We start from the raw sequence: 12,626 nt of genomic DNA on the forward strand, positions 1-12,626 counted from the left end.
CTTTTTGTTACTAATTATCATTTGTTTTTTTTAAAAAAATCATGAAATTATCTTGGATTTTATGAAATGAATTTTTTTACCATCAATAATAATTATTTGTCACTGATATTATACACTTTTTGATTTCTGAGAAAAATCACATAGTGTGTAAATTGTTCCACTGTACTGTTGTACTCAGTCCTTGTGTGGTAGGCATTTGTTGCTTTAATCTTTGCTAGAGTGAGGTTGGTTTCAGTTTTATTCTCCTGAGAGGTCTGTTTGGCTTCATGAAAACAGGTACTATTGACCTGATTTGGGCAACAGAAATAGAGGGGTTGGTCCGTGTTCTACTATCTTTTGGAAGAGTTTGAGGGTTATTATTTATCCTGTATTAAGTGGTTAACATAATCCATCAAAAAATGTGGGTTGCAAAGCCAGATGAGGGAATATAGAATGCTGACCATATCCTGGATACTATCCTGATAACATAGCAAGAGTGGAGCCACTCTCTACCCAAATAAACCTTGAGAATACTCAACCACATAGAGACTGAAGCCAGATAATGATAGCACCAGTTAGGCTTCTGTTTCCCTATCGAAGAACTCACTTCTCAGAAATCATGTGACAGCAGTCAGTCTAACTGATAGGCTTGGAAAGTTCCTGCCTTTGGTATTTGAATTGATGTGCATTTACACTTGACTGTCTTCAATCAGGTCTGCATACGTAAATTAGGTGCATTTTCTCCCTTGTCCTTTTTTCTCCCCTTGCCTCTGTCTCCAGCTCTATAAACTAGCCCTGCCATTTCAATTCACAAGCTGTCCTCTGATACAGTCTCCTGGAAGTTTTATGCCAACCATACTCACCACCACAGAGAGCCTTATCCCCAGCTCCTCTAAGCACCCAGAGACCACATTTGTGCAACAGCTAATTCTGGGTAAGAACCCACAACAAACTCAGCTGTTTAACTTTCACAATTTTTCACAAACATATAAATGCACTGCTGAGAGGAAATTCTGAGATGGACCTTGCATAGGAATAACTGATTTTAAATCAATCATGGAACTTCTGTTAGGCTGACAGGGTGATACTCCCCACAATCTTGAGTTGAGAATATCTAAGAATGAGTAGTATCTGAAATTCATCAAGCCTTGTGATAAGAAGCTCGGGCTCAAATTGTTTGAGGAAGCCAAGGCTGAGAGAGTTCCTTCTGGAGCTGATATTGTATTTCAATAGTAAGCAGATGTAGGTTTTGTTTGTTTGTTTGTTTGTTTGTTTTTTGGGCTTTCTCAAGGCATTAGTGTTTGCAGCATCTGGTTTTGACATGACGGTTATCCAGTTGGTTGCCTGGCTTATATTTTTTGCCTTAGTTAGTTTCCTGGTGCTAAAAATCAAACACTATGATCATCAGCAACTTGGGAAAGGAGGTTTATTTCATCTTACAATTTTTAGACAGTACATCATCCAAGAAAGTCAGGGAAGAAACTCAAAGCAAGAATCTGGAAGTAAGAATTGATGCAGGGGGCCATAGAGGTCTGCTGCTTACTGGCTTACTCAATCATGGCTTGCTCAGTCGGCACCCAGCAACCACTGAAAACTCCCATACTCGGGAGACCCTTCCTCAAGTCTCAGGAAATCACGACCACCCAAGAATCACAAGAAACCATACCTGGATGCAATCAGCAGAGGTTTATTGGGGAGTTGGCTAACCAAGGTCAAAACTGCTTGTCCACACAGGAACAGAATTTTGACAAAAGGCCAGCAAGCTTTTATAGAGAAAGGGAAGAATTTTCGCTCGGTTACACATGATTGGTTGTATTTTCGCAAGGTTACACATGATTGGTTGCTTTACAAAGTTTGAACACCAACAGGTTGTAACACTGGAAAGACCAAGGGGGTGGGGGTAGTAACCCAGAACAGTGAAACATTTCAGAGGAACCTACTCTAAAGATCATTACCAACTATTTCAGGTAAACTATGTTTCACTTTTTCCAGCTATAGCCCCACCTAGATGGCTTGCATCTTTCTCTGTGGTCAGGAATGTGTCTTCCCGCCTTGGGCTTTTTCCACCCACAGGTGGGGTCTACTTCCTGTGTAATCCAGTAAGTGTCCTCTGATTCAGGGATAATGTCTTCCACCCAGAATGTGTCCTGGAGCAGTGAAGGCCTAAAATCTTATTTTCAGTTCCTAGTTCTGGAACCTGCACTTTTTCTGCCCAGGTCTAAGGGCAAAGAAAAAGTCTACATATTTCATAAAATGGTCTTTATAATTTTTCACTCTACACCACCAGTCAAGAGGAGGTGATACCACCCATAAAGTGATGGGTCCTCCCACATCAATTAATCAAGAAAATAAATAAGTTTGCCTACAGTTAACCTGCTAGACCCATTTTCTCAGTAAAGGATGCCTCTTACCAAATAACTATAGCTTGTGTCAAGTTGAAATAAAGTTTGCCAGCATAGTTTTTCACTCAAGGAACACAGGGCACCAGGAGCATATCTAACTGCTATGATTTAATGAGTCAAAATTTCTCAGTGCCCAATAGCTTATTTAAAGGTATTTTTGCATTAAAGCCTTATTGCTAATTTGGACCCTATATAACACCGACCTAATGATGTTTCAACCCTGCTCTGGAGGCAGAAAGACAGGTACATCTCTTAAATGTCTCAACATGACACGTTTTTTTTTTATTATTGTGAAATTGTCATCACATGTATATCTCTTCTCCGATGCATATACCTGTTTTCAGTTTATTTTTAGATATGACATCAAATGAACTGGCCCTTCTTTTTCAGATCTTCTGAAAGTTATCACTGAGAGAATGATTTGTGTTCATATCCATATTCTTCATGAAACCCATGCTGTTTGTATGTTTATTAGCAGTGATTTATGACTGATATCAACAGGACTTTGCCCTCTCTATTCCTAAATGCATCTGTAATGATGCCTTTCTGCATTTGTCTTAATATCTTGTTTATATAAGTCATTAAGAAATATTACCCAAAAAAGGATTTTAGGCAAATGAATTGGAAGCAAGTAGTTTCAAGCAACTCTGGCATATATGCTTTGCTTTGTGAGTTTTAAAGAAGTACCAATGAACTTTGTAAGGTTTTAAGAGCTTTATATGTGAGACCTCTCCAACTGATTGATCACGGAAACTTTTATAAAAATTAAAGAATGTGGATAACACTGTCAGAATAGCTATTCTTATTTCTCTCCAACAGACTCCACATATGAAAATCCATCCCTGTGACAATGGTTGATATGCCATTTATTCACCTATATTCAGGTTAGGGGACCTTTAAATTATGTTCTGATTATATATATAGACTAAACACTATGTCAATAAAGGCAACTATTTCATGAAAATCAGGTCTTTAATCTTGACTTGCTCACAGTGAGAAATTTATTTTCATTTTTTTTCATAATCCTAGTCCAGAATGTGACTTAACAGCCTGGAATTATCTCATATTAAAGACCTACCTGTGCAGAAGCAGTGATTACAGTGAAGTTTCCCAGAAGATTTTGCTCTTGGTCACTCTCATGCCTGGTGATAATTGCCCTATTAGGAATATAGGAATCCCTAGGTCCCAGTTTTGGCTGATATCATTTCCTGCCGTAGTCACACTTCAGTATCCCAGGGCTCTAGACAAAGCACTAACATATGATAGTTGGCCTTCAATTCTAAGATTCATTTTTAGAATCTAGTTTCTGGAAAGCACCATCTTCTTAGTCTTGGAAAGTAATTGAAAGGATGAGGGGACAAAGATTTCAGAGGTGAGGAAATAATAACTATATATTTTTCTTTTGCTGATCTCTTTGTACTACAAACTCTCTAGTGAAGAAAACAATATTATTTTCATCACTGCCAAGTCAGCTTTATTTAAACGATTCAGTTAATAATTCTAATGTCTTTTATTATCCTAAGCATTTAAAGTATTTCTGAATAATACAGTAAATTAAATTTTACTATAAAGCTGGATTTGAAATGATTTGTATTTTACAGTTACCTTTAATTTGAAGAACATATATTCAGCAATAAAAAAGGAGATATATAAACAAAAAAGATCACTTCTATACTTGGAAGTATTTCTTTATGACTTAGATTTCTTAAATTCTTTCCAATTTTACAGTTTTCTGAAGAACAAAAATAAAAAATATGAAATTCTTTCTGATACAGCACTAGTGTTGGATGTACATGGGCTGATGAGGAGGCTCTTTGTGCTCATGTATATGTATGGTAACTATGTTCCCTTGACTTCAAATCATTGTATTGTTGAAAACTACCAAGAATAAAAAGCATTGAATTTATATTAAATACTTATATTTAAAATGTGAGTAAATTAAGTTGTTTATGTCCTTTAGTTTCTCAACAAGATTGAATTAAATAAATACATTTGGACATGATGACCACATCAGAGGAAAAACTTAAAAATATATAGTAGCAAAATATATAGTAGTAGCTACCCTAACAAAAACTCTAACATATCTGGGAAATTTTATTTTACATTATTATAATATTAAAATATGGTTTCAGAAAATTTTTAAGGACACTCAAGTACACTGACTGAAGAATGTGGAGAGCACAAAAGTAGGGAACAAACACATCTTTTTCATATGTATGAATGAATGAGTTCAGGTCCCCTAACCTGAATACAGTGAATATATGACATGAAACCATTGTCTAGGGATGGATTTTCAAATATGGATTCTGTTGGAGAGAAATTAGTGTCTCTATATTAACAGTGTTAGCCACATTCTTCAATTTTTATAAGTTGAATTGAAATTTTCAAGATTTTCAGATTTTTTCAATAATTGTAAATATATTACTATATAAATGTTAGCTTTGATTAGATAATAAGGAACATTATGTTATCACACCATATATTTAATAGATGCTTTAAGCAACATTTGCTAGTTGAGAATGGAAATGAGGGAAGGTTAAAATTTAATCAAATAATAAAGAGATCAGCTTATTGAAAGTATGTTTATGTCTATTCTGTTTTTTAATATAATCATTCATTATAGATACTAAGGAAAAGATTAAAAACATTGATACTCATTAAACATTTCCCTCCCCTTGTGTGGTCTGCTCTGTGAAATGGGCTCATGTGTAAATTTACATGGTTGCAAACAAAGCAACTGAGGGTTCCAGGAGGAATGCTCAGTGACTGGCAGTGCTGCTTAGAAGATGCTCATCTGGAAATAGGTACTGACATGAGGATAGAAGTTGGTAGAAATAACTGAAATCATGTTAGGGAGAGACACAGAATGAATAAGGAAATTAAAACTTGATTTGGTAAGAAGTACCATAAGTGAGATATCATCCTGAAAACAGAAAGGAGGATAAAAATTGTACAGAACCTTGAATTAGATGACAGTGTGTGAAGCTGATTACTTTTTAGAAATATTTTTTCATTGATTCATGTCCTATTTTATATTATTCTTATGGCATAAGAGGTCAAGTAGTGGAGAGTTATAGCCAAAAGATAAATGATCACTTACAAGGCTTCCTATCTAAGATAGTCATAAAAAGTCTTTGATAAAAACCAAATGAAATAGGAAATTAGGGGGTTTTACTCCAGATACAATATACACGTCTTTGAAAATGGCATCATGTAGCACAAATCATGTGCAATGTATATATATATAAGAACATTTAAAGGATCTAGGTAATGTAAGAAATCCATTAGGCTTATATTCCCTATTGCTTGTATACTATGAATCTAAAATGATAAGAAAAATAGTTTATAAAACACAAGTTCAAAAGGAGACCTATTAAAAATGAAAAAATTGAGTCATAGGTACTATATCATAAAAACAAAATGCATAACTCTAAAATAATTTTGCAAGGCTTAAATTACTCAGTACTAACAAGAATACTCTATATTGACTGTTAAAACACCCCAGACTGTCTGTTTCCACATTATAAAAAAATTTCTGGCAAAAAGATCCATGCATGATATCTAACAGTCAAGTGACTGTGGTTGTATACTTTATTCTTAGCATGGTGTTTATAAGTATATATTTAAGGTAGAGAAATAGAGTATCCTGTTCTATTATTTTTCCTCTGTAAATGTATTTTGTTACTTTTTCTAATGACACAATTGGATATCTACCAAGATTTTATTTATATATGTGAAATATCTCTTTCTAACTTTTGCTGATAATCTTACAAGGGCTGTTGAGGAAGAAAAGGGTAAAATTCCAGAAAGAACAATTGAAGCATCTTGGAAGAACTGGGCAATCATTGATTGTTGAGTATTGTTCACATGATGTGTTTTGTAGTTCTGAAACTTTCTCAAACATTTTTCTTTTCTTTTTGAGGTTGTAATATAAGTGCATCATTTACCCATTCCCTTTCCTTCTTCATATCCTCTAATCCATGGCTTTTTTCATTAATTGTTACATGTATATGTAAATTTAAGAACGTGTGTGTGTGTGTGTCCTGCTCAGTCTGTATAATGTTACTCCTATGTGTTTTTAGGACTGACCATTTGGAATTGATTAACCAATTGGTGTGCTCTTCCCTAGGTAAGACTATTTCTCACACTCTCCTTTGTTGGTTGTAGTTCTACGTGTAGCTCTGTACCTTAAACTGTTCTCAGCACATTATGTATTCTCTGAGTTTCCTTCTGGAAATCAATCTCTTCCCCCCTTTCCCCCTTCTACCTCTCTCCTGTGTAGAACATATCCCATCTTCCACCTTTAGGGTCCATGTCTCTCAAGAGAATTTCTGATCCCATCACATTCCTCTTTATCTAACATGGATATCTGTACTTGTCACCCCCCCCCCCTTTTTGTGAGTAGAGTGATGACAATTAACAAGACTTCAGGTGGTGATTTCATCTTGGTGGGCTTCTCTGATCAGCCACAACTTGAAAAGATCCTCTTTGTGGTGGTGCTGATCTCCTACCTCCTGACACTGATAGGTAACACAGCGATCATCCTCGTTTCCTGTTTGGATTCTGCGCTCCAAACGCCCATGTACTATTTCCTTACGAACCTCTCTTTCATTGATATCTGCTTTTCCACCAGCATTGTTCCTCAGCTGCTGTGGAACCTCCATGGTTCAGCCAAGACAATCACTGCCACAGGCTGCGCTATTCAGCTTTATGTGTCTCTGGCTCTTGGGTCCACTGAATGTGTCCTCCTCGCAGTTACGGCATTTGATCGCTATGCTGCTGTTTGCCGACCACTCCACTATGCTACAGTTATGCACCCACGGCTCTGCCAGTCTCTTGCAGGAGTCGCCTGGCTGAGTGGAGTGGGCAACACGCTGATCCAGGGCACCATCACCCTCCGCCTCCCTCGCTGTGGGAACCACAGGATTTATCACTTCATCTGTGAAGTTCCTGCCATGATCAAGTTGGCATGTGTAGACATTCATGCCAATGAAGTGCAGCTATTCATGGCTTCCTTGGTGCTGCTCCTCCTTCCCCTGACACTGATCTTGGTATCATATGGGTACATTGCCCAAGCACTGATGAGGTTAAGGTCAGCTCTAACCTGGGGTAAAGCTCTTGGAACCTGTGGATCCCACCTGCTGGTAGTAGTACTATTTTATGGCACAATCACTGCTATCTATATCCAGCCTAACAGCTCCTATGCACACAGTCAGGGGAAGTTTATCACCCTTTTGTATACCGTGGTTATTCCTACTCTAAACCCCCTCATTTACACTTTAAGAAACAAAGATGTAAAGGGAGCATTGAAGAGGCTGGTAAAGAAAGATAACAACATTGGAAAGAAAATTCTTTCCAAATAGAGATGTAGATCTGTCTGTCCTCACAAAAATGAAGGTACTGATCCAAAGGCATTATCCAGGGTCACCATGAGACAGATACTCCAAAACTAACTCACCAGCCTCTCTGGAGTGCTACAAGCCAGGAAACTACTCCCTTAATTATCATACTTAGAGATGTCCCATCTAGACTTGACAAACAGATTAACTAATAAATTGAAAACAACATTTGCTATTGTCAAGACTCATGCAATTCTTTTTTTTGTTTGTTTTGGTTTTTTGTTTACTTTCTTAATGGTCACTCTTTTATTAAGAATCTGGTTCTTATTACATTAAGTATGTCTACTAGTTTATCTCTTTTGTATGAAGATAAAGTATATTCACAGCTAGCTAGAAGTCTTTTGAGGCATTCTTTCCTCGGATGTTTTTGTGAATGCAGTGAAATATGGCCTCCTATATCCTTGGCCAAATGTCCCTTGTTAATGTGCTATTCTAAAATAGACACCTGGGTTTTTCCTCACTGGTCTACTCCGGTGGATCTATTAGCGAAGTTTTGTTAATTTTTATATCTCGTGCCTTTGCTAAGTGAGATTTTCACTAAAATTTCAGTTTTCTTTAAGTCTTTCCATTGAATGGTGATTCCCGAGCTTTGATTTCTGTATTCAGAATATTAGGTGATTTTTATCATGTGATCTTAGAAAACAAGTTCATTCCAGGCAAAACCAAACATGAAATTTGAGCCTAATCTGTTTGAAGAGAGAGAGAAAGAGGGGTGGAGAAAGTCCCTTTGAATATTCTAATGTTTATAGTGAATATATTTTTCCTACAGAAGATGTAGAATTGAGAGATTCTGAGTTATTTGTCCTTATGATTTTTAATGAAATCTTCATGTTATTGTGTTTGCACTAAGATTAATCTCATTGATGATGATCATCACTCTTCCATGTCATTCTGATTTTTTAAAAGTGAATATCTGTTGAGGGTACAATTTTTGTCAACATCTGAGAGAACAAATTGGTGTAACAAAGGCAATTTACTTAACCATTATTTCCTATAAATATTTCATTTTTATAAAATATGTACTCAAGAGAAACTATAAAGAACTTATGAATTCTGAGGTTCTCAGATTCAGCCTTCTCTAGTTAGTTTATGAAATTCTTTAAGTGTCTACATAATGTGAAATCCATGTTCTTTTCTATTTCTATACTTAGGCTAAGTAAAGGAGATGAAAAAAACTTATAGAATTATAAGTTGAGCAAATTAAAGAGAGAATGTGGCTCTTAAAGCCATAGAAATTTAAATCTAAAAGTCATACCAATTGTCTTTATTTTTGTCTTATTAACATTCAAATATTAAATAATCCATTAGTATCACTAAAAAGTAAGCTTGATTATTGAAATTGATTGAATACTTTTCACAGCACTGTAATATTTCTAGTGAGATTGCTAATGTGCCAGTGTTTTCAATTACATCTACAATAGAGTTCACCAAATATTTAGTGCTTCTATCTGATTCCAAGTTTCCAGATATTGTTACAGAGTCAACACTATTAACTAAAATCAAAGGGAAGATATGGTACAGTACTAAGATCCTAATAGATAAGCACATTTCAAATAAAATTAAAGCATTTTCACTTCTGATTTAATATTACTACAAAGATCTAGGAATTGAGACACTGTGAAATATTCAGTATTCAGAAAGCAGGATAGATCAGCAGACCAAAATAGAGGGTCAGCCATGAATATTTGACATTCACAGCATCATTGCTTCTTTAGTTTTTGATGTATCCATTTAAATAGGTAACATTTTATTAATGCATATGTGTTTCTATGTGCACATGTATACAGATGCCAGAAGAGTTACTGGTCTCCCTAGAACTGAAATTTTCCAGTGTGTGCACTGAGGACAATGTGAACAAAACTCAGGTCCTGTGTGAGAGCAGTATGCACGCTTAAGTGCTGATGTAGTCCCTTGATGGCATTTGGCATAATCAACTTCCCTCTTAGAAATGATTTTGATGAACACCTAAGGTTTTGTTATATTATGCTTTCCTCTTCATTGTTGTTATTTTAGATAACAAGAATTGCTTTTATGATTAAATTTGTTTTAGACCATTTTGCATATATATTAATGCACATTAACTACTCTGATTCATTGTAATTTTCATTGGCCAATGGGTAGTTTGAAGACTATGCAGCTTAAATTCCATGTGTTAGTGAATTTTAGAAAGATTCTCTTACTATTGATTCCTAGTGCTATGCCATGGTGATCAGAGAAGTTATTTAAATAATTTTAACACAGTTTTTATTAGTCAAGACATAGTTTCTGTACTAAATTTTATTTATTCTGGAGAATATTTGTGCTAGTTAGTCTTTATAAATTAAAGCAAACTAGAAACACCTGGGAAGAAGAAACTGCAATAGAGAAGTTGTCTCCACCATACTGGCCCGTGGGCACATTTGTGGGGAATTTTCTTTATTTTAATTTATGGAGGAGGACCAAGAATACATTGCTAGTACCATTCTAGGCAGATGAGCCTGTGTTTTATAAGAAATATACCTGAATATGAGCCTAGAAGGAAGTCAACGAGCAACATGTGTCTGTGGTTTGTTTTAGTCCCTCTCTATAGGTTCCAGCTTTGAATTTTCACTATGGCTTCCCTTCATGACTGACTGTTAGCTGGAAGAGTAAGATGAAATAAAAGATGTAATGATACTTTTATTTCCTCAGATGATGAGATAAGATGAGAGCAGTAAACAAATTGTGTGAACACAGGGATTGCTGAGCCTAGAGCATTTCCTTCACTGTTCTAACTATCCTTAGGCCTAGGCCTGAAAGCTTCTAGCCTCCATATAATCTAATCTTCCAAGCTGACTGATTAAATACACCTCTCAGCTTCTGACTGAATTTCTCTGCTTGACTCCATATTAATTCTAGCCATACGTTCTAATCTTCGATCTTCTCATTCTCTGGTTCATTCTGTCTTCACTTGTGTCTGTGTCTAGCTTCTTCTCTCTGCAACCTGTCTTTGTGAAACTGTCCTGCTAAAACTCTTTACACATACACACACACACACACACACACACACCCTTTATCACACCACCACTACCTTTCTCTTTCACTGTTTTTCCCATTAATTAATTAATTTATATACTTTACATCCTGATACAGCCCCTGCCTCCTCCCACTACCTCCTCAAATGCCCCTCCCCCATCTCTTCCTCCCTTCACCCCTGTCTCTTGCTGCTCTTAAGTAGCCTCTCTTTCCTGTCTGTTCTCATGAGAGTTTGGTGGATCCTATCTCTGACTCATTCTGTCAAAATTTTCTGATTCATCACTTTGTCTACCCCTCAATTAGACTTAGATGTCACTTTCAAAAGTGGCTGTTTCCTTCTAAAAAATGGTTTTACCTTTATTCTTAGGGATAAAAGGTGTTTACTCAGGTGTAAGACCCTGGCAAGGGGACCCTCACCCAAGTCCGGAACTGCACGAACCCAAGGACACACGAGAGACCTTGATGCAATTGCAGAGGAGGTTTAATGACGAGGGCCCTCGGGCCAGAACATAGCTCACGCAGGAGATAGAGGTTCCGGCCCAGAACCCAGGAAATTTGGGATATTTATGGGTAGGGGTTGGGGAGGAGCGGGAAAATTTGGCGCGCTTACATATAATTGGAAATTTCAAACATCAGCAACTTGCAGAAGCAGCTACGTGCGAACTGGCAAGATGACTAGTTACTTTTGACCATGAAACCTTGGACTTCTCGAAAAGGGGGAGAGAAAAGTAAACACCAGATGGCCCATTACTCACTTGGGCTTGTCTGAACTTGTCTGGGCACGTCTTAGCATGCCTTTTCATTTGGGTCACCCTGCCCCTGCAGGGGCTTAATATTTTTATTATGACTATATTTAACAAATTGTTGGTGGTCTTTGCTGACCATGAATTTTTGTTATTGTTACAATGCTGCTTTCAAATTTTGTTCTCACACAGGGAACATCTGTATTCCAGCAAGATCACACTGTAATCCAAGGCATATCTGCTTTCCACCTAGGTCATATAGACCTAAAAATTCTTTGGATGTTTTCCCTTGCTAAAGCAGCCATGTTGCTGGATTAAAATTTTTCTACCTCTTCCCCCTTTCTATCAATCCTACAAACTTAACACTCCGAACGTCCTCATGAAGATCAGTTGATGAGATGATCCTTTGTAACTGCAATGCAATCATTTCTCATTCAGCAAACGTCTATTTCAGTATCAAGGTTTTCCAGTCTTCCAGTCTGGTGAACAATCTGTTTTTAGATTGTTGCCTTATCTCCATGCTCAGGTGATGGGGTGTGATTGTGATCAGCTTCATTTATCTTATTCAGATTGGATCTTTAACAGTTTTGATGGAACCCACAGTCTTTCATCACCTGTGGAAATATAGACAAAACCTCTTCCCCAATGTTACACATTCCCTGACTTCCATTCTGAGGGTAAAACAGCTTTAAAGTACACAGATTGATCTAATTCAGTATTTTTTTCTGTAATTCACTGTCTTTCAGCACCTTCTTATACAGCAGTTGTTCCTGCCTCATTGGCATTTAAAAATCAATTAAAAAGTTAATAAAGCATTATCCAATCTTTTTCTGGGAGTTCTTATCCCCCTTTTCTGTTTATCAAGCATCTCCTTTAAGGTACAATTTTATCCTTATGAATCTATACATATCAAGAGCTAACAATTTTTTTTATCTTTTAAGATAGACAGGCACTCACATTCTATGCCTATCTTCATATATCTCAAATCAGATTTCTTACCTATTTAAATACAGAAACAATCAAGCCATAAGTCAGTTAAAAACGGTATCTACTGAAGGAATAGTAATCTGAGCTCCCATTGTTTCGGTAGTTCTTCTCCCCATAGGTTT

General features: G+C 36.5%; 1 protein-coding gene across 1 annotated transcript; it reads left to right on the forward strand.

The window, feature by feature from the left end:
- Nucleotides 1-3,619: 3,619 nt before the first annotated feature.
- On the forward strand, nucleotides 3,620-10,694 carry LOC117724748 (olfactory receptor 2G3-like). The gene is made up of 3 exons (XM_076916925.1): nucleotides 3,620-3,753; nucleotides 6,464-6,510; nucleotides 6,787-10,694. Exon 3 carries the CDS (start codon nucleotides 6,791-6,793, stop codon nucleotides 7,742-7,744), a length of 954 nt encoding a protein of 317 aa, XP_076773040.1. The 5' UTR covers nucleotides 3,620-3,753; nucleotides 6,464-6,510; nucleotides 6,787-6,790; the 3' UTR covers nucleotides 7,745-10,694.
- The last annotated feature ends 1,932 nt before the right edge of the window (nucleotides 10,695-12,626 follow it).

Source organism: Arvicanthis niloticus, chromosome 20, assembly GCF_011762505.2.
Source record: "Arvicanthis niloticus isolate mArvNil1 chromosome 20, mArvNil1.pat.X, whole genome shotgun sequence".
NCBI classification, from domain to species: domain Eukaryota; kingdom Metazoa; phylum Chordata; class Mammalia; order Rodentia; family Muridae; genus Arvicanthis; species Arvicanthis niloticus.

Bases quoted from the DNA above. Each gene is read 5' to 3' on its own strand.
- LOC117724748 (XM_076916925.1), top strand. From the start codon at position 6,791: ATGACAATTAACAAGACTTCAGGTGGTGATTTCATCTTGGTGGGCTTC.